Here is a 27,137-nt window from a genome sequence, read left to right as displayed (position 1 = left end):
CTAAGGGAAATTGATGGCATGAGAGAGAAACAGGAAAAATAAGTTGGTGGGGGGGGGGGGGGGGGGGGGGGGGGGGGGGGGGGGGGGGGGGGGGGGGGACAGAAGGGAATTGCTCTGTTGGAAGCCATCGAGACCCCATGGATTGCATGGCCTTCTGGGCACAATATCATTACCCTAAGTTTATTTAATGGGATAGAACAGATAATTTTCTTAATACATTTTAAATAAAGGAACTGGGATCAACATCATGGAACATGTGGCTAGAGCTAGGAATCACCATGAAGGTGACACCGACTGCCAATGAACACTGCATCTATCAGTCAGATATTATTACTAACAGTATTTTAAGTAACAGACGCCAACAATATAATTGGTTTAATTTAATGTACGAAGAATCGAAATATTGATTGTAAATCTAATGTTTCTTGTTTAATTGTTCTATCAATTTAACCAGCATCTTTTTTGTTATATTAGTTGGTGAACAAGATGGAAAAGTAGATGATGCCCAGTCATCCATGTCAGGAGCTTGTGAAGAATATGAACCAATTAGTGATGATGAGCTGGATGAGATTCTGAACGATGATGCAGGAAAAAGAGAAGAAAACCAGGATGAAGAGAAAGTATCAGGTAACCTTATTAAACACCGGCACTGTTTCTATAAAATTGGTTTTGTGTTGTGTATTTTACAATTTTCAACAATTAATATACTGCATGGTTAAGAAATAAGGCTATTCAAAAGATCTCAATTGAATATCCCCCTTCAGAAACTGCCTAAAATGCAAATATGTACATTTGCCATACTTAAATGTCCTATTTATTATTTTTAATGGTATAAGAGTATTGCTATTTACTTGATATTATATTGCAATAGACACTTTTCCATCAGTACAAGCTTAAGTACCCAAGTTTCCAATGTCATTGCAGTACACAGGAATTCACTGTAGCAGTCCTATGTTTTCATTTTGTGTTTTTGATCAATTGTGGCTTACGCAGGAAAGAACCTGTGGTAATTATTAGCAGTGGTAATTATTTGGTCATTGTACTTCACTTTGTTTTAAAGTTCTTGCCAATTTAAAGTTCTTGGCAATTCTTAGCAAATGCAACTGTGCTTTCTCTCTGTATACTGTATCCCATTTTTATGTAGGGCTTAGCTCTTGAAGCTTTTTTTTTAAATTTTAATCTTTACATAAGTGCCATAAGTAGCTGAAGCAATTCTCTCTGATACATCCTTATTGTTTCAACAAAGTTGCATTCTGCCAGTAAATAATGAATCGCATGAGTATTTACAAGACATATATGACTGGTTTTCCAATTTTCTGAATTTACTGTTACTCATTGACTCCTAAGTCCAGCACATTTTGAATTCAACTTCATCTGAAGGAATCAAATAGTAGAAGACTATTTTTTGTAATCATGGGAGCAAATGCATATTTAATTGTAAATGTTTGAAATTAAATATTTCAGGAAATTAATGTCAAAACTGTGCTTCACCGCAAATATAGTTCAATAGTGATTTATTTGTGACATATGCAACTGCACAGTGAAATTCATTTTGCATATATTACATATGGGTGCCGCCATTATTCAAAGTCTGGTCAGTCTACCCTCACAATGTACTGGAGCAGTTGCCATGAACCGTCGTCCCTCTCCTCACCTGGTCATCTTTGTGTCCCAGGGACGTCTCTTGCAGCCTACCTTGAAGGCGCTGAGGCAGAGTTAAGACCAATAGTTTATTTAATTTTAATTTAAAACAATTCTTCCTTCTCCTCCCTCCACCTTCCATGTGCCCTGCCTAAACTCCCCATTTCTCTCCTTTCATCTATATTCCTTCCTCTAGCTTCACAATTCACACCTCTTTCTCTTTTCATTTCTGGCCTTTGTCCACCAATCTGCCTATCAAAAAAACCCTCTCATCTGTATCCACCGATCATTTGCCAGGCCCACCCCTCCTCTCTTCCAACTTTCTCGAACCCCCCACAATCAGTCTGAAGAAGGGTCCCGATCCAAAACCTATCCATGTTCTCCAGAGATGCTGCCTGTCCTAGTGAGAAACAATTCTGCACAGGGAATTTTCCTTGAATGAAAGTAAAAATATCTTATGAGAAAGGTTTACATTTGTACACTTGGGATTCAAGCAGCGCCAGATGACTTACTTTGAGCCTAGTTCATTCTTACTTATGTAGTACATGCAGTTTCACTGGTAGATGGCAGTATTGTCCCCGTGCCTTAGAATGCCTTAGAATGTCTCAGGGTGTTAGACCATAAACAAATCTATGGGAAATTATAGCTTTTTGCTTAAATTGCCCTAAATTTTGAATGATTATTACCCATTTAACACGCTTTGCAGATATCTATCTATCTATCTATCTATCTATCTATCTATCTATATATATTGTAATACATTTTCACAGTGTAAATGTGAAAGGACATTTGTAAATGTAATGTAAAAGTAAAAGGACCCTAATATCCAGGGACGAATAGGTGCAGATGAGATCAGTTATTTCTGACCATAATCAAGGACGAGTCACACCCTGGCCACTCCCTCTTCTCATCCTCTCCCATCAAGCAAAAGATATAGAAGTGTGAAAACGCACACACCCAGATTCAGGGACAGTTTCTTCCCAGCTGTTATCAAGCAACTGAATTATCCAACCACAACCAGAGAGCTGTGCTGAACTATCATCTACTTCTTTGGTGACCCTCGAACTATCCTTGATCAGACTTTGCTGGCTTTACCTTACACTAAACGTTATTCCCATATCATGTATCTATACACTATAAATGGATCGATTGTAATCATGTATTGTCTATCTGCTGGCCGGTTAGCACGCAACGCTTTTCACTGTACCTCGGTACACATGACAATAAATTAAACTGAAGTTGCCCTCTAAAACCAGCAACCACATGTCAAATGCCTGCCATTTCCAACAAAAGTACTCACCTCTGGCTCCAGAGATGGAGTGCAACTGTAGTAGTTAAAATCAGCCAGATGTGCAACAAAAGAAGGACATTTCCCTGTGGAACTCCTGCTGTAAGTTCTTCAGAGCAATGTTTTTCACTTAACCATCTTCAGCTGCTTCATCAGACAAAGCTGCTTCCGTCATCAGGTCAGACGCAATGATGTTCATTAATGATTATACGATTTCTCTTCCAACTTCTCTACAAACATATTAATCTGAGCTGCATGTAGCAAAACCTTGTCCTGAATTTACCCATTAACCGCTACTCTTTTTGTGAGGCATTGGACTATTTTAGGGTATTTTGTCCTTGATTCCCATTGACTTATGTTCCACCAGGTCTCATTGATGTTAAGGGCACTCACTCTCACCTCAACTTTAGAATTCAGTTATTTGATAACTTTCAGACGTTTGTAATCAGCTTGTCATCTTGGATATAACAAGCAGGAGACTATATTTGAGCCTCGGCCATATGTCTAGCGACTGATGGTGCCCTAATCCAATGGTTAATGCATCAAATTTTCCTATCTTCAGAAGTAAATTAATACTTCATTATATAAATGCTGAATGACATTTTAATAAAACTTCAGCAAAAATTTATATTATTTACATTAACGAACGCTTCCACGATAATTGAGGATGTTTTCATTCGTTTCATTGTACTTATGTTAACATATACCATGCTAAAACAAAATAATTGCAAGACGAACAAGTAAAGTAACCCTCTACAAATGTTGGCTAGACCAGTTTAATTTTTTATCAGAAGTTCGTTTCTGCTGTTTCAATAAGAAGCAGTGAATATTGGGAGTGACAATATCATTTGTCAATTGTAAAATTAATGTTAACAGAAACTTCCATGGCTGTGAAATGGATTTAGGAGATCTTTATCTTCATATAATTGTACAATTTTATAATTTTGCAGTTGTAGGTGGTGTTTTAACTGAGCGAGGATCCTGATTTGCCACTTTAAGAACCCCGCCACCTATTTTTAGGAGTGTTTTGTCACCTGATTTAAAAATGTGTTATGGGTAGTAAAGTAAAGGATCATTTTATTTTGTAGATCCCATGGATGTGATTGATGTCGATTGGTCAAGCCTGTTGCCCAAGCAGCCCAAAGAGCCAAAGGAGCCCGGAGCTGCTTTGTTAAAATTTACACCTGGTGCAATCCTGTTACGAGCTGGAATATCAAAGCGCCTGGCTGGTGCAGAATTGTTTGCCAAAGTCAATGAAACTTGTCGGGCTGCTATCAACAATTCGAAAGGTATGTCACACCATCTTTTTTATCTTGGCCCTGATATACAATATGACCTGAGTAGTGGAAGACAACTTCTAGATGTAATCCTGGAGATTCTTTTGCAGAACTTGAAGGAAGTACATGGTGGTGCGCTATTGAAAATTGACAATCCATATAGTGCAGGTTTCTGTATTTCAAACCTATTGCGGAAATTCCACCCCTGACTCCTTAGTGGATTTAAGCTAGCATCTTATTTTTAGTGCAAAACATCCCAAAGTGACATCAACATAGTGTAACCCTCAAACTTTTTCCAATGTGATTTCCCGTCACTCCAATAAAAAAAACACCAGTTCTTATTTACTCACAATAATCAGCTTGTACTAACCTTACTTTCCTTGAAATTGTGTTTCATTAACCGGACTAACACTCAATGTCCTCATTCAGATCTATCACCTCCTGCAATATCAGGTACCAGCCCGAGCATGTCCCAAGACTGCTTTCCCCCAAGGAAGTTGAAGTCATTCCAGGCTGTTGCTGCTGACTTCTGCCATAACTTGCAGTGGTTACTTTTTGCTTCATTCTGAAAATTATTTATAGTTAAAAGAAAAAGACTATTCTCAATTTTGCATCAACTCACAGAGACGGGCAAAGCAGTAATTTGCAACCATTACGGTCTTCTGCAAGCTGCAGACATTCACAGGCCGCATGTGTATATTATTCCTGAGATATTTCTCTCAGAAAGTGCCTGGCTGGAGCTCTGGAGAAGTCTCCATCAGCCATTCACATAAAGAACTTACCTCGCACAAGTAGCCTTCAACTGGCTGAGCACCGACAGCAATGAGAATTTGTAATAGGTTAATGCATTAACATGGAAACTGATGCAGTGCAATGTTGGTACAGATAAACCCAATTAATTATTCCTGGGAAAGTTGTATTTAAAGACCATAATGTTAATAGATCTAAAAGCATCAGGGTAACACACAGTATTAAATACCATTTAAAAGCAGTAAATCATTTTGAAGCTAAGGCATTTTATTAAGTTTGCTACTGAGAATGAGTTATCCTTGATGGTCATAATGAAACTGCAAATGGTATTTCTTCCCATATTACTGCATGTCTATTTGCCCATAGTCCATCAACCCTTCAGTGTTTGGATATTCTGATTAACGGCAGTTGTAATAGTCTGCTTGTCTTTCTTTTTCATGTTTCTCTATGGATGTTTCTGATTCATGCATTCTTAATGATAATACAATTTTCATTCATTGTACTCTTCTTTCTGTGCCGATGCAGACAACATTTTTGAAGATGAACTTGGAGCCCTCAACATGGCTGCTATTCAGAGAAAGGAGGAGAGAGCCCATCTGCTGAGCAATTTGGGACCCTGCTGTAAAGCACTTTGTTCTCGTAGGGATCTTGCTATCCGCAAACAGCTAGTAAGAAATGAAAAAGTACGTGCCTATTTTCTAATTGAGTACAAGCATTGTTTTTTCCTTGAGTATAAACATTGGCTTGCTTCAAGATCTTTGCCTGACGCTGGGAAATACAGACATTTAGCATTTTGTTAGTAAATACTAGACTAAGTAGACTCCCAGCATCACACGGGAGGGCTGGTCACCAACGCAATATTCCACCAATTCCAATATTGCTCGCCGGGGGGGGGGGGGGGGCTTTCTGTTGCGCTAGTATGGGTGTTGCGGGCTGAAGGTACTGATTTCCAGAGGGCTAGTATAGACGTGGGCCGAATGGATTCTTGGGCTGGCAGCCAACTGTTGCAACGATTTTAAAAGCCAAGCCAAGGCAAACAATTGGGCAGCAGCCACCCGACAACCTAAATTCATTTTGTGAACACAAAATTGTTAAAAAGGCGAGGCAAACAATTGGGCAGCAGCCACCCGACAACCAAAATTCATTTTGTGAACACAAACTTGTTAAAAAAGGCGAGGCAAACAATTGGGCAGCAGCCACCTTACAACTGCATCAAGGGGACTCACCGTGGAGCGCGTTCAGTGTTATTCGCAGCTCAGAGAGCCGTGACCCTCTCGCTTCCTGGTCTGGCAGAGACTGAGTAAGGGACTACACTTCCGGGTTTTATAGTCCCTCCCCCCTTCCGCCAGCGGGGGCAGCAGAGAGAATGGGGAATTTTTTTTAAACACTAATATTTGTCTGATTTTTCATCAATGGGAAAAATCCTCCGGTCCCGGAAGGCGGAGGGGGGCTCTGGGCGAGGTGGCCAAAAATAGCAGCCGTAGGTGGCGGCGTTCTCTCGGAAATCACACCACAGCGAGCCAAAAGCGGTCAAGATCAGACTTTTAGTAATATAGATATGTCTACAATATTTGTCTTTGAGTCCTTGTATTGCTGCACCATTCCTTTTCAGTTGTCTTCAGACTTTCTCTCCATTCCCTTTCCTCACTTCCACGTTCCTCTGACTCCATTCTTAATTCCCCTAGTACTGGACATTTGTCTTCCTTGGATCCTAAACTATTAACATGTTGTGAGTTTCAAACCCTGAATTCCAGAATTCCAGGAGGAAAAAATACTATCAATGCAGAGGTCTTACATAGAACATAGCAAAGTACAGCTCAGAAACAGGCCCTTCAACAAACGTTGTCTGTGCCCAACATGATAGTGGATAAACTAATCTCATCTGCTTGCATATGATCCATACCCCTTCATTCCCTGCATATTCACGTGCCTATCTTAAAGCTTCTTAAACATCATTATTGTATTTGCCTTCACTGCCAACCCCTGGCAGCGCGTTCCAGGTACTCGCCACCCAAATCTTGCCCTGCACATCTATCCATATAACTATAAAAAGATTGATCTTGGATGTGTGCATGTGTGTATAATCACATCTTCTCGAAAAAACGACGCGCTAACGGTAATATTTTTACATATTCCAATAGAGATTTATCCCGTGGAGTCCAAAATCGCCTTATCTGAAAAATTAATGCTTTATTTCACGAGCTATTAATCAAAATGTTCAAAAATCTGAAAAAACGTATGGAAAAAATGCCTAATTACGTCACAATGGATCTGCGTTCCATTCTTCCTCACGCTGCGAGTGATGTCACCCCTGACACCTCTCCCTCCTCCCCCCCGTTATTCAAAAGTCGGGCCGTCGACTAAAGACCAAAGATCATAGCTGAAGACTGGCGGCCCAACTCGCGGTCCTTTGGTCGACGCTCGCCCACTCGCCTCAGCTCGGGTCTTTGGCTCGGCTCGGCCCAGGCCCGGTCTTCGGCTCGGCCCTCCCCCTCACCCCTCTCCCTCATCTCTCACCCCACCTCCCCACCTTCCCCCCCCCCCCCCCCCCCCCCCCCCCCCCCCCCCCCCCCCCCCCCCCCCCCCCCCCCCCCCCCCCCCCCCCTCGGGAGCAGAAGCCGAAGAAAGAAAGAGCAAGTCAGGCCCTGTACCTGAGCTCCCTCTCTCTCTCTTTCTCTCATTCGCTCTCCCCCCCCCCCTTCTGTTTCCCCCCCCTTTCTGTCCCCCCCCCCCCTTCTGTCCCCCCCTCTCTGTCCCCTCCCCCCCTCTCTCTGTCTCTGCCCCCCTCTCTCTCTATGCCTCTCTGTGTCTGCCCTCTCTCACTACTCCCCACCCACTCCCTCTCTGGACGCACTGCGAGTTGGGGGCTATGGGGGATAGAGGTAAAAGGAGTGAATTAATAATATTAATATAATATCAAGGGGGTGGTTAGTGTGTGTGTGTGTGTGGGGGGTGGTTATATGTACTATACCCACGGGTCCCACTTGGTCTAGTATATATACACTTATAAAACTCATCTTGTCCTCATCCGGTTTGCATTGTTTTTAAATTTGCGTAAAAGCGGTACCCGATAGCGCTACGATTTTTTACCACCATTCTCCTGTGAGGCAAGTGCATCAAGTTTTATTCCGATTGGTGAAATATTACAAAAATTATTGGTCTTCTCTCCTGTCATTCGCCGGGAGAGCAAAGCCCCTTCCGGCACCCATTGTCAATCACCGGCGGCGAGAATAAAGCTGAAGGAGCGGAGTGAGCAGAGTGTGGTCGGGGCTGTGTTCGGGCAGGAGAAGTGTTCGCGGGCAGGAGAAGTGTTCGCGGGGGGGGGGGGGGCAGCAGTGTTTGCGGGCAGGTAGGAGAAGTGTTTGCGGGTGGGAGAAGTGTTCGCGGGCAGGGGCAGTGTTCGCGGGCGGGGGGGAAGTGTTCGCGGGCGGGGGGCAGTGTTCGCGGGGGGGGGGGGGGCAGTGTCCGCTGGCAAGGGGCTGTGTTGCGCAGGCTGAGGGGATCTGTGTTCGCAGGCTGGGATCTGTGGGGTAGGCTGGGGGGGGGATCGCAGGCTGGGGGGGGGGCTGTGTTCACGGGCGGCGGTGACCACCACAATGTGCCGGGAGCTGCTGAGTGCGACAGGAGTCGTGGACGGGAGCCGCTGAGTGAGTCCGGTGCCGGTGATTACGGTCAGAGTTGGAGCCGCTGAGGTCAAGCACCCCCCTCTCACACCCCCTTCCCCCCCCCCCCCTTCCCACCACCCCCCCCCCTTCCCACACACACCCCCTCCCACGCACTCCCTCCCCCTTCTCACACACCCCCCCTCTCCCCCCCACCACACACACACACCCCTTACCCCCAGTCCACTCGCCTTCCCCCCCACCACACACCCCCACTGCATGCACCCCACCTCCCCACTACACACCCCCCCCCCCCCCCCCCCCTCCCACATACACCTCTCCCACATACACCCCTACCCCCATAACCCCTTCCCTCCTCCCACACCCCCCCCGCCCACAAAACTTCCCCCCCCCCCCCACCCCGCCCACCCACCAATGCATCCCCTCCCCTCACACCGCTTCCTGCATGTTCTACGTCACAATGGGAACCCAATGGCCGAGAATGGCAGCACTACCGGAGAGCCGCTAAGAGTGGATGGTGGGGGGGGGGTTGAGTGGGGATGGAGTGAGTGCTTGGGAACGAAGAGCAAGGGGCGAAGTTGGGGGGTGAAGGGAGGAGGGGGTATCAGGGTCATCACAACAGGAACTCATCAGCCGTGCCTGCGCAGTTGGCGGCTATGCATGAGTGGTGGAATATTGCGTTGGGGGACCAGGCCTACCGTGTGAGAATGGGACCTAACGGGTCCCACGTAGTCTTCTTTAAACTTTGCCCTTTTCATCTTAAACTATGCCTTCATTTCCGGCCCACTGCAATTAATTCTGCCTAAATATCACTGCCTCCTCCTCTTCTCAGTGATCACGACTAGGGTTACGTGTGCTATGGAATTTTCCATTTCTAAAAGAAATATCTACCCCTTATGGCTTTGATAAGGGTGACAATCCTCTGGTAAAATCAAAGAAGCTGGGGGGTTTTTACTTTGAAACCATAGGCCAGTTCCAACTACTTGAAGGGTGCTGCCAGTGACATCATCATATAGAAACATGTGGTGATCAGGAGCAGAACTGTGGAGGCTGTGCCTGGTGGACATATCATTGTATAGCAATGCAGTTGAGCACTGGAATGCAGAAGTGTGTGTGCATAGCACTGAAGTACAGTACTGCCGGCACTTGTTTGTCATAGTTTAATAACACTATAATACTGGCACATGTCTCTATATAACACTCTGGTACAACACTGAGAAATACAAGTCTGCAACAGATTAGTACTAAAACATAGCATTGGTGGGCATAGACCTGTCACTGTAAGTGCCTGGGATCAGTCTGTCAATATATAACACTGGGTGAGGCATTGGTTATGACATTGCTGTCGCTGTAAAGCATTGTGCTACAGTATTGGTGAGGACAGTTCTGTCATCGGAACACAGGGACAATATTGATGGGAACGGGTATATCACTGGGAAGGCAGTAATGGTGGGCACAGATCGCGATAAGATGGGTAGTGTAATGATGGGTGTAGGTTTGTGTTTAATGGGTGTACTGGAGGTCACATACCTGTCCAGTATATAGTATTGGGATGCAGTGCTAGCAGGTACAGGGCTGTCACAATAATATATTGTATGGTACTGGTTGGCATAGTTAACCCTTCCGTTTTCTCTTCAATAGAAAAGGCGTGCTCAATTGGGTTCAGTTTGGGTGATTGACTTGGCCACTCACAAATTAACCATTTTTTAGCTTTGAAAAACTTCTTTGTTGCTTTAGCAGTATGTTTGGGACCATTGTCTTGCTGTAGAATGAACAGTCGGTCAATCAGTTTTGAGGCATTTGTTTGAACTTGAGCAGATAGGATATGTCTATCCACTTCAGAATTTATTATGCTATTACCATCAGCAGTTGTATCATCAATTAAGATAAGTGAGCAAGTACCTTCAGGAGCCATATATGCCAGGCCATAACACCCCCACCACTGTGTTTTACAGATGAGGTGTATTACATAACACCCCCACCACTGTGTTTTACAGATGATCTTTGGATCTTGGGCAGTTCCTTCTCTCCTCCATACTTTGCTCTTGCCATCACTCTGATATAAGTTAATCTTCATCTTATCTGTCTATAAGACATTTATCCAGAACTGTGGTTGCTCTTTTAAGTACTTCTTGGCAAACTGTAACCCGGCCATCCTATTTTTGCAGCTAACCAGTGGTTTGCATCTTGCAGTGTAGCCTGTGTTTCTGTTCATGAAGTCTTCTGCAGACGGTGGTCATTGACAAATCCACACTTGACTCCTGAAGAGTGTTCCTGATCTGTCGGACGGGTTTTTGGGGATTTGTCTTTATTATAGACAGAATTCTTCTGTCATCAGCTGTGGAGGTCTTCCTTGGCCTGGCAGTCCCTTTGCGATTAGTAAGCTCACACGTGCTCTCTTTCTTCTTAATGATGTTCCAAACAGTTGATTTTAGTAAGCCTAAGGTTTAGTGATGTCTCTAATAGTTTTATTCTTGTTTCTCAGTCTCATAATGGCTTCTTAGACTTTCATTGGCACAACTTTGGTCCTCATGTTGATAAACAGTAATAAAAGTTTCCAACGGTGATGGAAAGGCTGGAGGAAAGACTAGGTGCTGAGAGCTCTCTTATACCCGCATTAAGGAGGCAATTATACCCACCTGAGCAATTACAAACACCTGTGAAGCCATGTGTCCCAAACATTATGGTGCCCTGAAATGGGGGGACTATGTACAAACATAGCTGTAATTTCTGCATGGTGAAAGCAAAATGTATAAAATTGGCCTTTAATAAAATCTGAAAATGTGCACTTTAACCACGTGTGATTTTTTTTCTATTACAAATTTCAAATTGTGGAGTACAGAGACAAATAAATAAATAAATGATGTGTCTTTGTCCAAAACATAATGGAAGGCACTGTATACCACTCAATTGATCCCCTCTTAGCCATCTTTGCTCCAAAAAAACAAAATCAGCGTGTCCAATCTCTCACACAACTGAAATGGTCCATCCTCCCAATATTCCAATAAAGGTCCACTGCACCCACTGTGGTGCATTCATGTTCTTCCTATTGTGTGGAGACTAGAACTGAACACATTACTCCGGTCCTACCCATTAGATTTCCCAAAATGCATCACCACTGTTATAAACACCCCTTGGATCACTCTGGGATTTTTCTGTATTTAGCACCTGCTTCCCTAAAGCCTTAATGTGACTTCTGTAGAAATTTAGCTTTACTTTGCACAATGTCAATACTTTCCTAACTGTACCTTCCATGAGCCCGCTTACACAAATGTGCACTTAGAAGTTTGTGCTTTGAATTAACTACTTGAGGGAGATTTATGCAAGAACATTTTTGATACTAGTGAAAAATCTAGTTATTGATTTTGATATTTTGTTTGTTATATTTTTATCAGGGTGCCTCCAAGCATATGTATACAAATCAACCAGTTGTGGACAACGATCTTCTCAGATCAAGCCTTCGGTTGTTCAAACGCAAAGCTCTGTGCCATGGTCACATGCAGGAAAAAAGTGATGACAGTAAGATTTCGCGACCTAAGGTTAAACAGGAAGTTTGTGTTTCATAAATTTTTGGCAGTATCCTGGATTGATTGATTTTGATATAGGGGAATCTGCATACAAAGAATTGGTTCCTATACCTGAACATTTGGAAGGATGTCACTTGCTTAATTACAAACCTAACTTTGGCCCGGCGTGGTCAAATGTAATTTTCCAGCTTTCAAGACTATTTGTTTTGGGAATTCAAATACTGTTCTATCTACTGGACAAGTGAATGTTTCATTTTTGCAGTACAGATTTGAAATCTTTAATAAAACCCTCACAGTTTTGTTTAAAAGTGTTGTTTTATTGTTTATATGTAAAAGGAGATGTTCCACTGGAATTATGGGTGGTTGCAATTTAATGCCACTGATTTTGCTGTTGTCAAGATGTGCAAAATAACTTTCAGTCTGACGCCAACTGGGATCTGTGGAATTCAGAAACTGAAGTTACCTAGCGGACTGATCATCCATTCAGATTGAAGAATTCACAGACTGAAAAGCAGGAAGTAGAAAACACTACTAGCTGCTCTCAGTTTTGCAACAAGTAAAATAATGAATGGAACCAGCAGAATAATTCTGAAGTATCATCAGCAAGTTTTTAAAAAGTGTTCAGTTTTATTGCTTTTAATCTATGGAATGGGGGAATGGCATTTCACACATAACATTGGTTTATCATGGGCATCCAGACTGTCTGTAATTGTGACTTGGTATATGGCTAAAAAATATGGTTGCACCTCAATCGATAAGGCTTAGTTTCTTCATTTTTTAAAACAATGTGTGCAGTCCAGAAAGTGAAGTTGATGAGGATGTATTGATTATGCTGGGGGTTAATATTTTAACATTGAATCTTGTGAAGGACAAGAGTATCGTTAACAGAAACGTCCTCATTTAACTGTATATGTGCAGATGCTGGAGGTTTATGTCAATTTTATATAATAATAACAATAGCAAGCTCTCCATAATTACAATCATAAATTCCAGGCCAGTAAATTCATTGATTTTCAGCCTCATATTTACACTAAAGTTTAGACGGTGAGTATTTTGTGCTAAATACTGTGTCACAGTGGAGAACTTTATTTCATCCATGGCTTGTGACTTTGAAAGAAGGATCCCTCATTAAGTAATAAGAAAATATACAAATGGCTTTGCTACTAATGTAACTTTTTTAAGAACCAGGCAGATTTTATGGTGATGGAGCAATTTAGCTTGCCAGTAGTAAATGGTTAACAGACATGTATGGATGCAAACTGCAAGAATTTCCTTTAAACTAAGCAAATTGTATAACCATGGATTAAAGCAACTATGGATTGGAAGTTATGAGTAGATGTCCATAGACTAAACTCAATGTTGTTATTATCAATGTGTGAATTGTATTGGTATCCACAATTGCATAAATGTTTTTATTTGATTTTTTTCTAATGTAAAACCATTGAACAATGGAAGGATGCAGCACAAGACCCATATGTAAATCTAAATCAAAATGAATAAGTTTTGTACAAGTTTGTAACATGATTTGCGTTTTTTGATAACTGATTTCACAGAAGGTCACTTGAAGGAATCAACTTATGCCATGTTATGGATAAGGACAACTTTTTTTGAATATATCTATCCTATAGCAGCCAACCTTACCTTACTAAACCTATATTTTGTCAGAATTGTAGTTGTAGGATATCTGATCTAATGTGAACATTTTTATGTTTTGTTTGTGTATTGTATTGTTTTTTTTACATTTTTATACTTTGTGCCCATATTGAATTTTAAATAAATATGTTAAGTTTTAGTGTGTCAAAATGGTCTCAGTTTGAAATTCACCATTCTAAAATGGTAAACTACAATAACCCACATTTAACCTCAGCTCACAGGTCACCTCTTGAGCAAAGGTCAAAGGACAAACATAAGCAAAATTAAATACTAAAGTCACCTGGAATTATTACCTGGAATAGAATATTACCTGGAATAGAAGTTTGTTGTAATGTATTCTACACTTAAACTTGATGACTGTTTTTTAAGGTAGAATTAGTCAAATGATGACATCGACACCTAGATTCCATTTTGATTGATTATTTCACAAAAGTCAATCTCAGTCATTAAAATCCTCATTGCTCCAGAACCCACAGCCTCCCATGGGAGCAACCCAGATTGTCTCTTAAATTTCACTCCTGCCACTAATTTGACGATATCCATTTATTCTTTAGCTTTTGCGAGATTAATTAGTTTGTTGGCATCTACTGTGATTAAGTACAGTTCATAAGTATCGGAAAGACTATTTATGTTGCTCCAAATGGGGCTTTGTTCGGACTATTGCCTTATGGAAAAATGATGTGAAAGCATTGTGCTCTGATAAAGGCAATTCTACAACATGTGAAGTGCTCAATGTAACAAAGGTTAACAAGTTACAGCGGGTGGTGGGCCAACATTGGAGGTCCTTGTGGTTGTTTTGATGATGCTTCCCTATTAAATATTAACTTATCTAGTGACTTTGCCTATGGAATTTTGTTAGGGTGGAAATGGATTGTGAACTGTAATTGATTTAGTGGTTGACTAAAGAAGACCTCACTGCTCTGCAGTAACAGTGGCTGGTATTAGAGCCCATGTTTGGGCTGATATCAGCCCTTCACAGCACATAATTCTCTCTCTAGCGTCAATGAGCAGGTTTGGTAATTCATCTCTTCATACCTGAAATGTTGTTCCTCTCTTTGAAGCGTTCTCTTAAAAGTACCATGGGAAAATAAGAATAAAGTTTATCGGATACCAATACCGGATGAAATGTTCTTTCAAGGGAGCATGCATGATGTATTGTACTGAGTAAAGCCGAATGTAAAACATAATAATGAATAAACAAACCGACTCATTGTATATTATGAGCAGATTATTAATCTGAAAATGTTGGCCTTGGTGTTCTTATTTGATAACCTCACTGATATCCCTATGGCATGCAGTGAAAACAGGGCCATAAATCTTAACATGAATCAATGGCCTTCATTGCAGCATATTATTTAAATTATGAAGGACTCTGCCATTTACCCAATGCACTATTTACTGACTGTGTTCTGTTGAAGTGCAATGGCCAAGGACTTATTAACTCGTGGCACACTTTATCCTGAACAAACAATATTCTATAAAAATCGCATTTTATCTCTAGAGTTTAAGATTTTTTTTTAAATAGATAAACTGAGTTAAATTCCCACGATGTTTTATATGTGAAATTCATACACAAAAAAAGCAATTACACGTTGGTCCAGGAATGCATTTTAAGTGTAGAAACATAGAAAATATTGCAGGAGTAGGCCATTTGGCCCTTCGAGCCAGCACCGCCATTCAATATGATCATGACTGATCATCCAAATTCAGTACCCCGTTCCTGCTTTGTCCCCCACAACCCTTGATTCCTTTAGCCCTAAGAGCTAAATCTCTCTTGAAAACAGCCAGTGTATTGGCAGAGAATTCCAAAGATTTACAACTCTCTGAGTGAAAAAGTTTTCCTCATCTCAGTCCTAAATGGCCTACCCCTTATTCTTAAACTGTGGCCCTTGGTTCTGGACTTCCCCCAACATCAGGAACATGTGTCCTGCATCTAGCGTGTCCAATCCCTTAATAATCTTGTATATTTCAATAAGATACCCTCTCGTCCTGCTAAATTCCAGAGTATACAAGCCTAGCCACTCCATTCTATCAACATATGATAGTCCTGCCATCCCGGGAATTAACCTTGTGAACCTGCACTCCCTCAATAGTCCTTCCTCAAATTTGAAGACAAATACTGCACACAATACTCCAGGTGAGGTCTCACTAGGGCCCTGTACAACTGCAGGACCAATCTTTGCTCCTATACTCAACTCTTGTTATGAAGGCCAACATGCCATTCGCTTTCTTAACAGCCTGCTGTATCTGCATGCTTACTTTCATAGACTGATGAACAAGGGCCCCTCGATCTCGTTGTACTTCCCCTTTTCCCAACTTGACACCATTCAGATATTAATTTGCCTTCCTGTTTTTGCCACCGAAGTGGATAACCTCACATTTACCCACATTAAACTGCATCTGCCCACTCACCCAACCTGTCCAACTTACCCAGCTTTGTGTCATCTGCAAATTTGCTAATTTACTTTGAATCCCTTCATCTAAATCATTAATGTATATTGTAAATAGCTGCAGTCCTAGCACCGAGCCTTGCGGTACCCCACTAGTCACTGCCTGCCATTCTGAAAGGGACCCTTTAATCCCTACTTTTTGTATCCGGTCTGCCAGCCAATTTTCTATCCATGTCATTACCCTACCCCCAATACCATGTGCTCTAATTTTGTCCAGTAACCCCTTATCAAATGCCCTGTGAAAGTTAAGGTACACTACATCCACTGGCTCTCCCTTGTCCATTTTCCTAGTTACATCCTCAAACAATTCCAAAAGATTAGACAAGCATGGGATCCCCTTCGTAAATCCATGCTGTCTCAGACCCATCCTGTTACTGTTATCCAAATGTGCTGCTATTTCATTGGCTACAGCTTCTTCCCCACCACTGATGTCAGGTTAACTGTTCTATAATTCATAGAAACATAGAAATTAGGTGCAGGAGTAGGCCATTCGGCCCTTCGAGCCTGCACCGCCATTCAATATGATCATGGCTGATCATCCAACTCAGTATCCCGTACCTGCCTTCTCTCCATACCCTCTGATCCCCTTAGCCACAAGGGCCACATCTAACTCCCTATTAAATATAGCCAATGAACTGGCCTCGACTACCTTCTGTGGCAGAGAGTTCCAGAGATTCACCACTCTCTGTGTGAAAAAAGTTCTTCTCATCTCGGTTTTAAAGGATTTCCCCATTATCCTTAAGCTGTGACCCCTTGTGCTGGACTTCCCCAACATCGGGAGCAATCTTCCTGCATCTAGCCTGTCCAACCCCTTAAGAATTTTGTAAGTTTCTATAAGATCCCCTCTCAATCTCCTAAATTCTAGAGAGTATAAACCAAGTCTATCCAGTCTTTCTTCAAAAGACAGTCCTGACATCCCAGGAATCAGTCTGGTGAACCTTCTCTGCACTCCCTCTATGGCAATAATGTCCTTCCTCAGATTTGGAGACCAAAACTGTACGCAATACTCCAGGTGTGGTCTCGCCAAGACCCTGTACAATTGCAGTAGAACCTCCCTGCTCCTATACTCAAATCCTTTTGCTATGAAAGCTAACATACCATTCGCTTCACTGCCTGCTGCACCTGCATGCCTACTTTCAATGACTGGTGTACCATGACACCCAGGTCTCGCTGCATCTCCCCTTTTCCTAGTCGGCCACCATTTAGATAATAGTCTGCTTTCCTGTTTTTGCCACCAATTCCCTGTTTTCTCTCTCCCTCCTTTCTTAAAAAGTGGGATAGCATTAGCATTAACTACGGACAGTGGTCATTGACAAATCCACACCTGACTCCTGAAGAGTGTTTCTGATCTGTCGGACAGGTGCTTGAGGATTTTTCTTTGTTATAGAGAGAATTCTTCTGCATCGGTTGTGGAGGTCTTCCTTGGCCTGCCAGTCCCTTTGCGATTATTAGTAAGCTCACCAGTGCTCTATTTCTTCTTAATGATGTTCCAAACAGTTTATTTTGGTAAGCCTAAGGTTTGGCTGATGTCTCTAACAGTGTTATTGTTTTTCAGTCTCATTATAGCTTCTTAGATTTTCATTGGCACAACCTTTCGTCCTCATGTTGATAAACAGTAATAAAAGTTTCTAAAGGTGATAGAAAGACTGGAGGAAAGATTAGATGCTGAGCGCTCTCTTATACCTGCATTAAGGAGGCAATTAAACACACCTGAGCAATTACAAACACTTGTGAAGCCATGTGTCCCAAATTATGGTGCCCTGAAATGGGGGGACTATGTATAAACACCGTTGTAATTTCTACATGGTGAAAATACCCTTTAATAAATTTTGATATGTTCATATGTTATTGATAATATAAATTAATTAAATTGCTTTGAAAAGCAAAGCTAATTAATTAATATGCCAATATGTTCGGAGCAGCTTGGTGCGCAGTACTGGCAACAGTACACCACAAATGAGTAACATGCAACACAGCTGGAGGCTCAAAATAATTTTTGAGTTACTTGTCCATTTTGTTTTGGCCATTAGCTGGCTCGCACCAACACAAAAACAGAAGACACTGGAAACATTCAGCAAGTCAGGCAGCATCTAGAAAGAAAGGAAACGTGAAATGCATAGGTCTCTAAATCCTAGTTACATTTCAGACTCCTGATGTGTGTTTTTTAATGGTCTCGGTTAGAGCTGTTGACGTTTTATGATTATGTGAACAGACTGCATTCCCCTTCAAATCCTAACTTGAAAATACATCGCTGTCACTTCATAATCACTGGGTCTCAATCCTGGTGCATCACCGTGAGAGCACCTTCATCAGAAGGACCACAGCGATTCAAGAAAGTGGCTCAGTACCGTGCACTTGTGGGCAATGAAATAAGGAATGGGCAGTACATCCCTGCCTTGCCCAGTCCCAAACAATTTAAATAATAAATATTATTTGGTTTAATGTGTTTAAAAGGCTGCACATCAGATGAAAAGGACTTGATAAGGTATCCAGAACTATACTATAAATCTGTCCAGAGTCATCGAGCAGAAAAGCGGTTCGCTGCCTTTCTTGCTAAATTCTCTCCTACAGAAATCTATATTTACTGTTCCAATTGAAATTTCATTATTGGGATAAATAGATGTTGTTGGGTGTGATATCAAGAGGTGTAGTTTGAAGACATAATTAACATTGAGATGTGATCTAAATTAATGGCAGAATAGTTTCAAGGGGCTGTCGTCAGATTTTACATAGAAACATAGAAATTAGGTGCAGGAGTAGGCCATTCGGCCCTTCGAGCCTGCACCGCCATTCAATATGATCATGGCTGATCATCCAACTCAGTATCCCGTACCTGCCTTCTCTCCATACCCCCTGATCCCCTTAGCCACAAGGGCCACATCTAACTCCCTCTTAAATATAGCCAATGAACTGGCCTCAACTACCCTCTGTGGCAGAGAATTCCAGAGATTCACCACTCTCTGTGTGAAAAAAAGTTCTTCTCATCTCGGTTTTAAAGGATTTCCCCTTTATCCTTAAGCTGTGACCCCTTGTCCTGGACTTCCCTAACATCGGGAACAATCTTCCTGCATCTAGCCTGTCCAACCCCTTAAGAATTTTGTAAGTTTCTATAAGATCCCCTCTCAATCTTCTAAATTCTAGAGAGTATAAACCAAGTCTATCCAGTCTTTCTTCATAAGACAGTCCTGACATCCCAGGAATCAGTCTGGTGAACCGTCTCTGCACTCCCTCTATGGTAATGATGTCCTTCCTCAGATTTGGAGACCAAAACTGTACGCAATACTCCAGGTGTGGTCTCACCAAGACCCTGTACAACTGCAGTAAAACCTCTCTGCTCCTATACTCAAATCCTTTTGCAATGAAAGCTAACATACCATTCGCTTTCTTTACTGCCTGCTGCACCTGCATGCCTACCTTCAATGACTGGTGTACCATGACACCCAGGTCTCGCTGCATCTCCCCCTTTCCCAATCGGCCACCATTTAGATAATAGTCTGCTTTCCTGTTTTTGCCACCAAAATGGATAACCTCACATTTATCCACATTATATTGCATCTGCCAAACATTTGCCCACTCACCCAGCCTATCCAAGTCACCCTGCAGTCTCCTAGCATCCTCCTCACAGCTAACACTGCCCCCCCAGCTTAGTGTCATCCGCAAACTTGGAGATATTGCCTTCAATTCCCTCATCCAGATCATTAATATATATTGTAAATAGCTGGGGTCCCAGTACTGAGCCTTGCGGTACCCCACTAGTCACTGCCTGCCATTGTGAAAAGGACCCGTTTACTCCTACTCTTTGCAGATTTTATTCATAAACCTTTCAAGCTTATGTGTTGGTTGGAGGGTTGTGTGATGGGTAATGGGGTGATGAAGTAAAACTCTTGGTGTGCCTGTTCTTGTTAGAAAACAAAATCTGATTTCTTGTTGAAATAGGCAGCCCCTGAGGATGTCAGTACATTAAAAGACCAACAATTTAAAAACAAAATAAAACATTTTTTTTTAATTTCCAAGAACACATCTAAACCCCCTCCTCCTCCAGGGAAATGATCAGTGTTTTGGGTTCATTGTAATGGAATTTTAAGACTATAAGATATGAAATAAAATACCAAGTTTTCTTTCTAGGAATGTCACTGATAGAAGTTGTTCCTTAATAGCAGCTTGGTCTCTGAAAAGCACCAAAGCTTTTTAGACAGGAAAAAACCCTCAATTTTGGTGTCATCTCAAAAGCCAAGGTAATTTTGACAGTGATTTTGCCACTCACATGGAAGTATGCCACCCTGCAGAGTAGTTGCTAGGCTACTATTACTCAAACTAATCTGCTGAAACTGAGGAGGTTGGGATGTCAGCGAAGGGGTCTGAACCCATTAGTTCACCATCCTGTTCTCGTTGCACTCCATTAAATAATGCCTAAAGCACTGTTATATTTCTGGTTTAGATTTATTATTATTGCTGTTTGTTGCCTTTTACGTGTGACCTCTGGTTACATTTATTGTATGGCCCTCCAGATGAGCTGCAGTTTATATTTTCAGTTGCTCAACCACTGATGTGTATTCTACTTGTAGCTCGGACATGACGGAGATAAAGTTAATATGATCTGATGGTTGCCGATGATCATCAAAATGTGATCAATTTGTGAATCAGTCCTCAACACACACTCAAAACATTGTGCGTAGCCAAAAGTGCTGGAGAAACTCAGCGGGTGCAGCAGCATCTATGGAGCGAAGGAAATGGGCAACGTTTCGGGCCGAAACCCTTCCTCAAAACATTGTTCTGTCTGCGGCTATCCATCTGTTGTGGAGAAATTAAATGGTCTTTGGGAATCACATGACTTCTACATCGCTTCTGCTGCTGACATGGTGTTACATTTCCTGATCCATCACAAGATTTTGAAATTGTAGTTCCTGTTTCTAGTGACAATGTCCAATTGGTGCCCTCCTCCCAGGGGTAATGACTCATAAATATCCATAACATTTGGTGACCTGATGTTATGTCTCAGCTGCAGTGCATGTCATTACCCTGATGCTTACATGCAACCTGGGATCAGGTCCCAGATCCAAGTTACACTCTACTTTCGGCCCTGCTCCTCTCTTAGTGGCACCAGATCTCAGTAGCCCCTCCCAGACTCTCTGCACACTAACCCTTGGCCTTTTAACTACGACACAACCTTGGCCCATGTATTTGTCCACCTTCACATACTCAACCTGATACCTATACATAGAACGGTTACAGGACATAGAGGCCATTTGGCCCATCGTGTCTATATCATAGCAATTCATTACTTCCACTCACCAATCCATAACCTTGCAGATTTCCCCCCACTGTATATTTGTCTTCTTCCATCTTGAAGGTCAATGTGGAACCTATCCCCCCCACATTTGCAGGATGTGCAATCCAATCTCCAATCATAAACTATTAAAAAAAGCTTTTCCTCATGTCACTTCCCATTCTCTCCTCCTTTATTACTTGTGACCTCCTGTCCTCAACCTCACTGCAAAATCAATAATCTACAGAAATCTACTCTGTCCAGACCCCTCTTCATTTTATATACTTCTATCAATTCCCCCCATAATCTTTCCTTCTCCAAAGAAAACACTCTTGACCTCTCTAATCTATCCTTGTAAAGTCCCTGTCCAACTTTCCCGAGTTAAACACAAATTCTCCCGAGTTTTCCCCTCAATTCAAACTCTGGGATATTCCGTAGCGGCTCATAATGCCAGCCATAGGTACTCGGGGCATCAGGTAAGTCAGGCCTTTTTTTCAGCATGTTGAAAAATATTCACCAGTCAAAAAAATAGCCCCAAGTACCTATTGCTGGCTACTAACGTAATTCTCCGAGTTTGAATCAAGGGGAAAACCCAGGAGAATTCATGAGTAACTTGGGAAAGTGGGACAGAGGCTTAACTGTAGTCTCTCTCATCCCAGGAACCATTATTACAAATCTTTTCTGGACCCACTAATATCTTCACATTCTTCTTACGGAGGTGTTGACAGTTGAGCACAATACTCATATTGAGGCTATCAATGTTTTGTAAAGCTTCAGCAATACGTCCATGCTTTTATACTCAACGCCTTAATGCTTTTAAACCAATTTTTCAGCCTGACCTAGCACTTTCAACTTCTCTTATCCATGCCCTCCAGAGATGTTGTCTGACACAGTGAGTTACTCCAGCACTTTGGATCTTTCTCGAGCACTTTTAATGACATGTGACAAACCCCAGGTCCCCCTTTTCCTCTGCCCCTTGTGGAGCAGTGTCCTTTTTGCTGCCTCTTTTCATTCATCCTCCCAAAATACATCAGTTCAATATTACTCTGCTGTAAATTATCTTCCCTATTCTCCAGCCTGTTTATATTGTGCTGTTATCCACCAACTATCCTCTTCACTGTTCATATTACATTGCAATTTTTGTACCATCTATAAATTTGGAAATTGTGGCTTGCACTGCCAAATCTATCCTGTAATATAGATGACAAAAGAACAAAGGCCCCAATGCCAATCTCTGGGGAACACTATTCACCTCCAAGTTCAAAATAAACCATTCACCACAAATCCCAGTTCAAATCCAACTTCAAATCTGTGTTATCAATCTCCATTTTATACTGTGTACTTTAACTTTGCTGATGTGGCACATTACTACTAGTCTTCCATTCTGTTCAAAACCTTTGCAAGAATATTAAGAGTAGCAATGAACAGTTGGCTAACAGGACACAGAGGATCAGTCCAGGCATCTCAACTTTTTACAATTTATATAAACGATTTACAAGAAAGCACTGAAGATGTGGTTGCTACAGATAGGGTGGAAAATAGGTTATGAAGAGAAATGCCTTTTGAGCGCAAGGAAATGCCTTTTGAGTGCAAACAGTTTAGTGAATGAGTAAAGATGTGGCAAGCAGAGTATAATGCAGGAAAATGTAATTGTCCACATTTAGTTTAGTTTAGAAATAAATTGTGTATATAGGCCATTCGGCCCACTGAGACTGCACCAGCCCAACAAACACTAGTTCTATCCTACACACCAAGGACAATGTACCGAAACCAATTAACTTACAAACCTGCATGACTTTGGAATGTGGGAGGAAACCGGAGCACCCGGAAAGGGCTGTGGAAGCCAAGTCAATGGCCATTTTTAAGGCAGAGATAGATACATTCTTGATTAGTACAGGTGTCAGGGGTTATGGGGAGCAGGCGGGAGAATTGTGTTAGGAGGGAGAGATAGATCAACCATGATTGAATGGTGGAGTAGACTTGTTGGGCCGAATGGCCTAATTCTGCTCCTATCACTTATGACATGACCTAAAACCCATGCGGTCTCAGAAAGAATGTATAAACTTCAAACAGACCAACCAGTAGCCAGGATCGAACCCGGGTCCCTGGCACTGGGCGGCAGCAACTCTACTACTGCGCCACTTGGTAGGGACAAAAAATAAGCAGTGCGGGATTACAGAGCTTTGAGATGCAAAGGGAACTTGGCATCAAAATGCATAATTCACAAAAGGTTTGTGTTGAGGAATAGCAAGTAATTTGGGATGTTAATAGAATGTTATTGATAATCGTGAGGAGAATTGAGATGACACCTGGAATACTCATATTTGTACTACAGGTGCACAACCTTTTATCCGGTGTTCCAGAAACCGAAAAGCTCCGAAAACCGGCCATTTTTTCCAGATGTCGTCTGCGCACCAAAGCTCGCGTTTGGCGCCAAACCTGACCCAAAACGACCCACGGTCAACCCAGGTCTGTACTACTGTAGCGGCTGCCTCCTCCCTGGAGACCGGGAGACGCTTAAACATCTGTAAATCATTGCTTAAATGTTAGTCAGTTAGTTTGGAGGGCTTTTATGTGAAGGGGGGTGAAGGGGTAAACTTTAATTCTTAGTCCCCTACCTGGTCGGAGAGGCGGGGAGCGGTCAATGCCTTACCGGGTCGCTGTGCAGTAAGCTCCGCAGCGCTGTGGCCGGTGGGGCCGCGGGCGGCGCCGGTTGTAGCTCCGACCCCGGCAACTCTACCCCTGGCTGCGAGGCGCTCCAAATCCAGCGCGGCTCGCGGCCGGACGCCCCAGCTCCGCGAATGTCGGGAGTCGGCGGCGTCGCAGCGCTGGGATACCAGCGGGGTGCGGGCAATGCCTTACCGGGTCGCCGTGCGGCAAGCTCCGGAGCGCTGTGGCCGCCGACACACAACATCGCGGAGCGTCGCTGGATTTGGAGCCGCGCAGCCAGGGGTAGAGTTGCCGGGGTCGGAGCTCCAACCGGCGCCGCCCGCGGCCGGACGGAGCCCCCAGCTCCGCGGCTCCAAATCCAGCGACGCTCCGCGAATGTTGGAAGAAGGCGGCCACAGCGCTCCGGAGCTTGCCGCACGGCGACCCGGTAAGGCATTGCCCGCTCCCCGCTGGTATCCCAGCGCTGCGACGCCGCCGACTCCCGACATTCTCGGAGCTGGGACGTCCGGCTGCGGGCCGCGCTGGATTTGGAGCGCCTCGCAGCCAGGGGTAGAGTTGCCGGGGTCGGAGCTACAACCGGCGCCGCCCGCGGCCGGACGGAGCCCCCAGCTCCGCGAGGTTGGGAGTCGCCGACCAGGTAGGTAGGGGACTAAGAATTAAAGTTTCCCCCTTCACCCCTACACCACCACCACCACATAAAATCCCTCCAAACTAACTGACTAACATTTATGCAATGATTCTCCCAGTCTCCGGGGAGGAGGCAGCTGCTCCAGACTTTTCAAGCCGCCCGCGCTACCTACCTAATCTACGCTAAAAATCTTCCATTCTGAAATCCGAAAATGTCCGAAATCCGACAAGTGTCTGGTCCCAAGGCTTTCGGATAAAAGGTTGTGCACCTGTAATACATTTATTGAAGGAAGGCTGCACTGGAAGAGGTTGAGAGTGATTTTATTGAGTGGGGGAGAAGGCTGGGTGGATTACTCCTGCTCCAAACTCATATGTTTATGTGTCCTTTATCAATCAGATTTCACTGAATGATTGAGTAAAAACTATCTCCTGAAACAATTGCTATTTTCCGTGAAAGTAAATGATTGGGATTTGTTTAAATGCTGTTGGTGCAGGTCTATTCCTAGGATGAGCTTGATTCCAGATTACCTTTTGTTTTCACTCAGACTGCTGCTTTAATGAAATTGCTCCAGGTTTGAGTATATTAGTTTTTGGTGGAGATATTCAATTCACATTACGTTTGGTCTTTGAAGCAAAGACTTATAATACCTCAATCCTAAAATTGACAGTCAGGTACTTATTTTAAATTTCTTGCTACTTCTGTATTGTTTTCAAAATGTCTTTTAAATTAGCCTGCAATTTTCCCGAATTGGTTGCCATTATCTGTAGATGTGATTTCACCTGAGGTGAAAATTTCAACAGCAGCTTGTCCAGGGCATGAGAGGTTACAGGCAATGGCAATGTGATAATCACAAACAATTTCAAGATCCTGGCAGTAAAGTGAGCAAGACAAAGGACAATGATAGGATGACTCTCATACGGACATTTGCAGTGTGCCAGATAAATTGATCTTTGCAAGTTGATGAAGTATACAAAGTGTGCTATACTTTATCATTAAGCAGTTACCATACTGTAGCTAAATGCCCATCAAGCAGACACAGAACCTGTTCAGCTATATAAATCTTTACAATGTTAAATTAATATGCAATGAAATCTGCACAGAATATAAACATAATTCTTACTTTCTTTGGAGGTAGAATGATGTATTCAGTCCATTGAGTATGCCAGCACTCAAACCATTCCCATCAATCCCATTCCTTCGCTTATTCCCGCTAATCTAGTTACTAGGACACACCTATCAACTCTCCATTGATTTCCCTGCCACCCTGCTGCAGTAGAGACCATTTTCAGCAGCCAATTGACCAACTAACCAAGACATGGAGAACATGCAAACTTAACACAAACAGCACCTGAGGTCTGGATGAAACCTGGCTCTCTGGAACTGTGAGGCAGCAGAACTATCTGCTGTACTTTTGTGCCTGTCCAGAAAGAATGTTTATTTTAATAAAAGGAATGTACATTCATTTTATGACAGTTTTAATCAAATTCAAAAGTGGTGGGGAAAAAAGACTTGCATTGTGTTGTAACACCGTTAGTACTTTTGCAATATCATAATTCTTGCAGAAAGATTTTCTTTATTCCACTTGGGTTCTAACTGGGGGATTTGACAATTCATCATGCCTTGCCTGCTGAAGCAGAGATTTCAAACAAAAATGAAAACTCAAAGGGAGCCAAATAATCACTAAACATTGCTGTTTTATCTGAATTATTTTAGAAATCTCTGTGAAATTCATTGTGACATTCTCGTAAAATGGCTACAAAGCATTCAGACTATATGGAAGGCTGACAGTACAGATATATGTTCACGCACCGCACATATAAAGGAGAGAAGGTCAGGGACAATCCACAGTGAACAATGGACCCTAATTTGCACGTTCAAGGCAGGATCTCACACTTTCCCCGCTGCTCAGGTTAAAACAGCAAACTGTTGAATTGGGAGGAGTCAATACTGGGTGAATCTTTCCGGCCATACTGGTTATCTGCTCTGATTTATATTTTATTTTATCATTCTCACTGCAGAAGAAGCAAGAACCAAGGGACATTGATTATTATTTTATAAACGCAGGTGCATGGAAATGAAATGATAAAATGAAAATTATGAGAAAACTCAGTGGGTCAGGCAGCATCTGTGGAAAGGAAAATTGCAAAAAGACACCACATCAGAACCAACAAAAAGGAAAGAATGGCAGAGGTTGAAGTCATTTGAAAGAGAACCAAAAGTGACACAAGCTTATTTTTACATTGAATGTAAGTAGGGTCTGGCATGCAATAAATTTGTTATTTATTGAACTTTTTCTTTTTTTCCCCGTTATATACAATGTTTCCATATTCACATATTCTATTGTGCTGCAGCTAATAAGAATGT

The 27,137-nt window shown here is 42.5% G+C and overlaps 1 protein-coding gene across 1 annotated transcript in view; it reads left to right on the top strand.

Moving 5' to 3' along the window:
- The window catches only part of LOC129702477 (zinc finger CCCH domain-containing protein 13-like), a 94,677-nt gene extending 80,768 nt beyond the window's left edge, over positions 1 to 13,909 (top strand). Inside the window, 4 exon segments of the mRNA XM_055644207.1 lie at positions 475 to 627; positions 4,018 to 4,218; positions 5,482 to 5,639; positions 11,975 to 13,909. Coding sequence (XP_055500182.1) covers positions 475 to 627; positions 4,018 to 4,218; positions 5,482 to 5,639; positions 11,975 to 12,145 — 683 coding nt within the window. The 3' untranslated portion in view covers positions 12,146 to 13,909.
- The last annotated feature ends 13,228 nt before the right edge of the window (positions 13,910 to 27,137 follow it).

The sequence above is a fragment of the Leucoraja erinacea genome, chromosome 13, assembly GCF_028641065.1.
Source record: "Leucoraja erinacea ecotype New England chromosome 13, Leri_hhj_1, whole genome shotgun sequence".
NCBI classification, from domain to species: domain Eukaryota; kingdom Metazoa; phylum Chordata; class Chondrichthyes; order Rajiformes; family Rajidae; genus Leucoraja; species Leucoraja erinaceus.
This window is presented reverse-complemented; position numbering and strand designations above follow the sequence as displayed.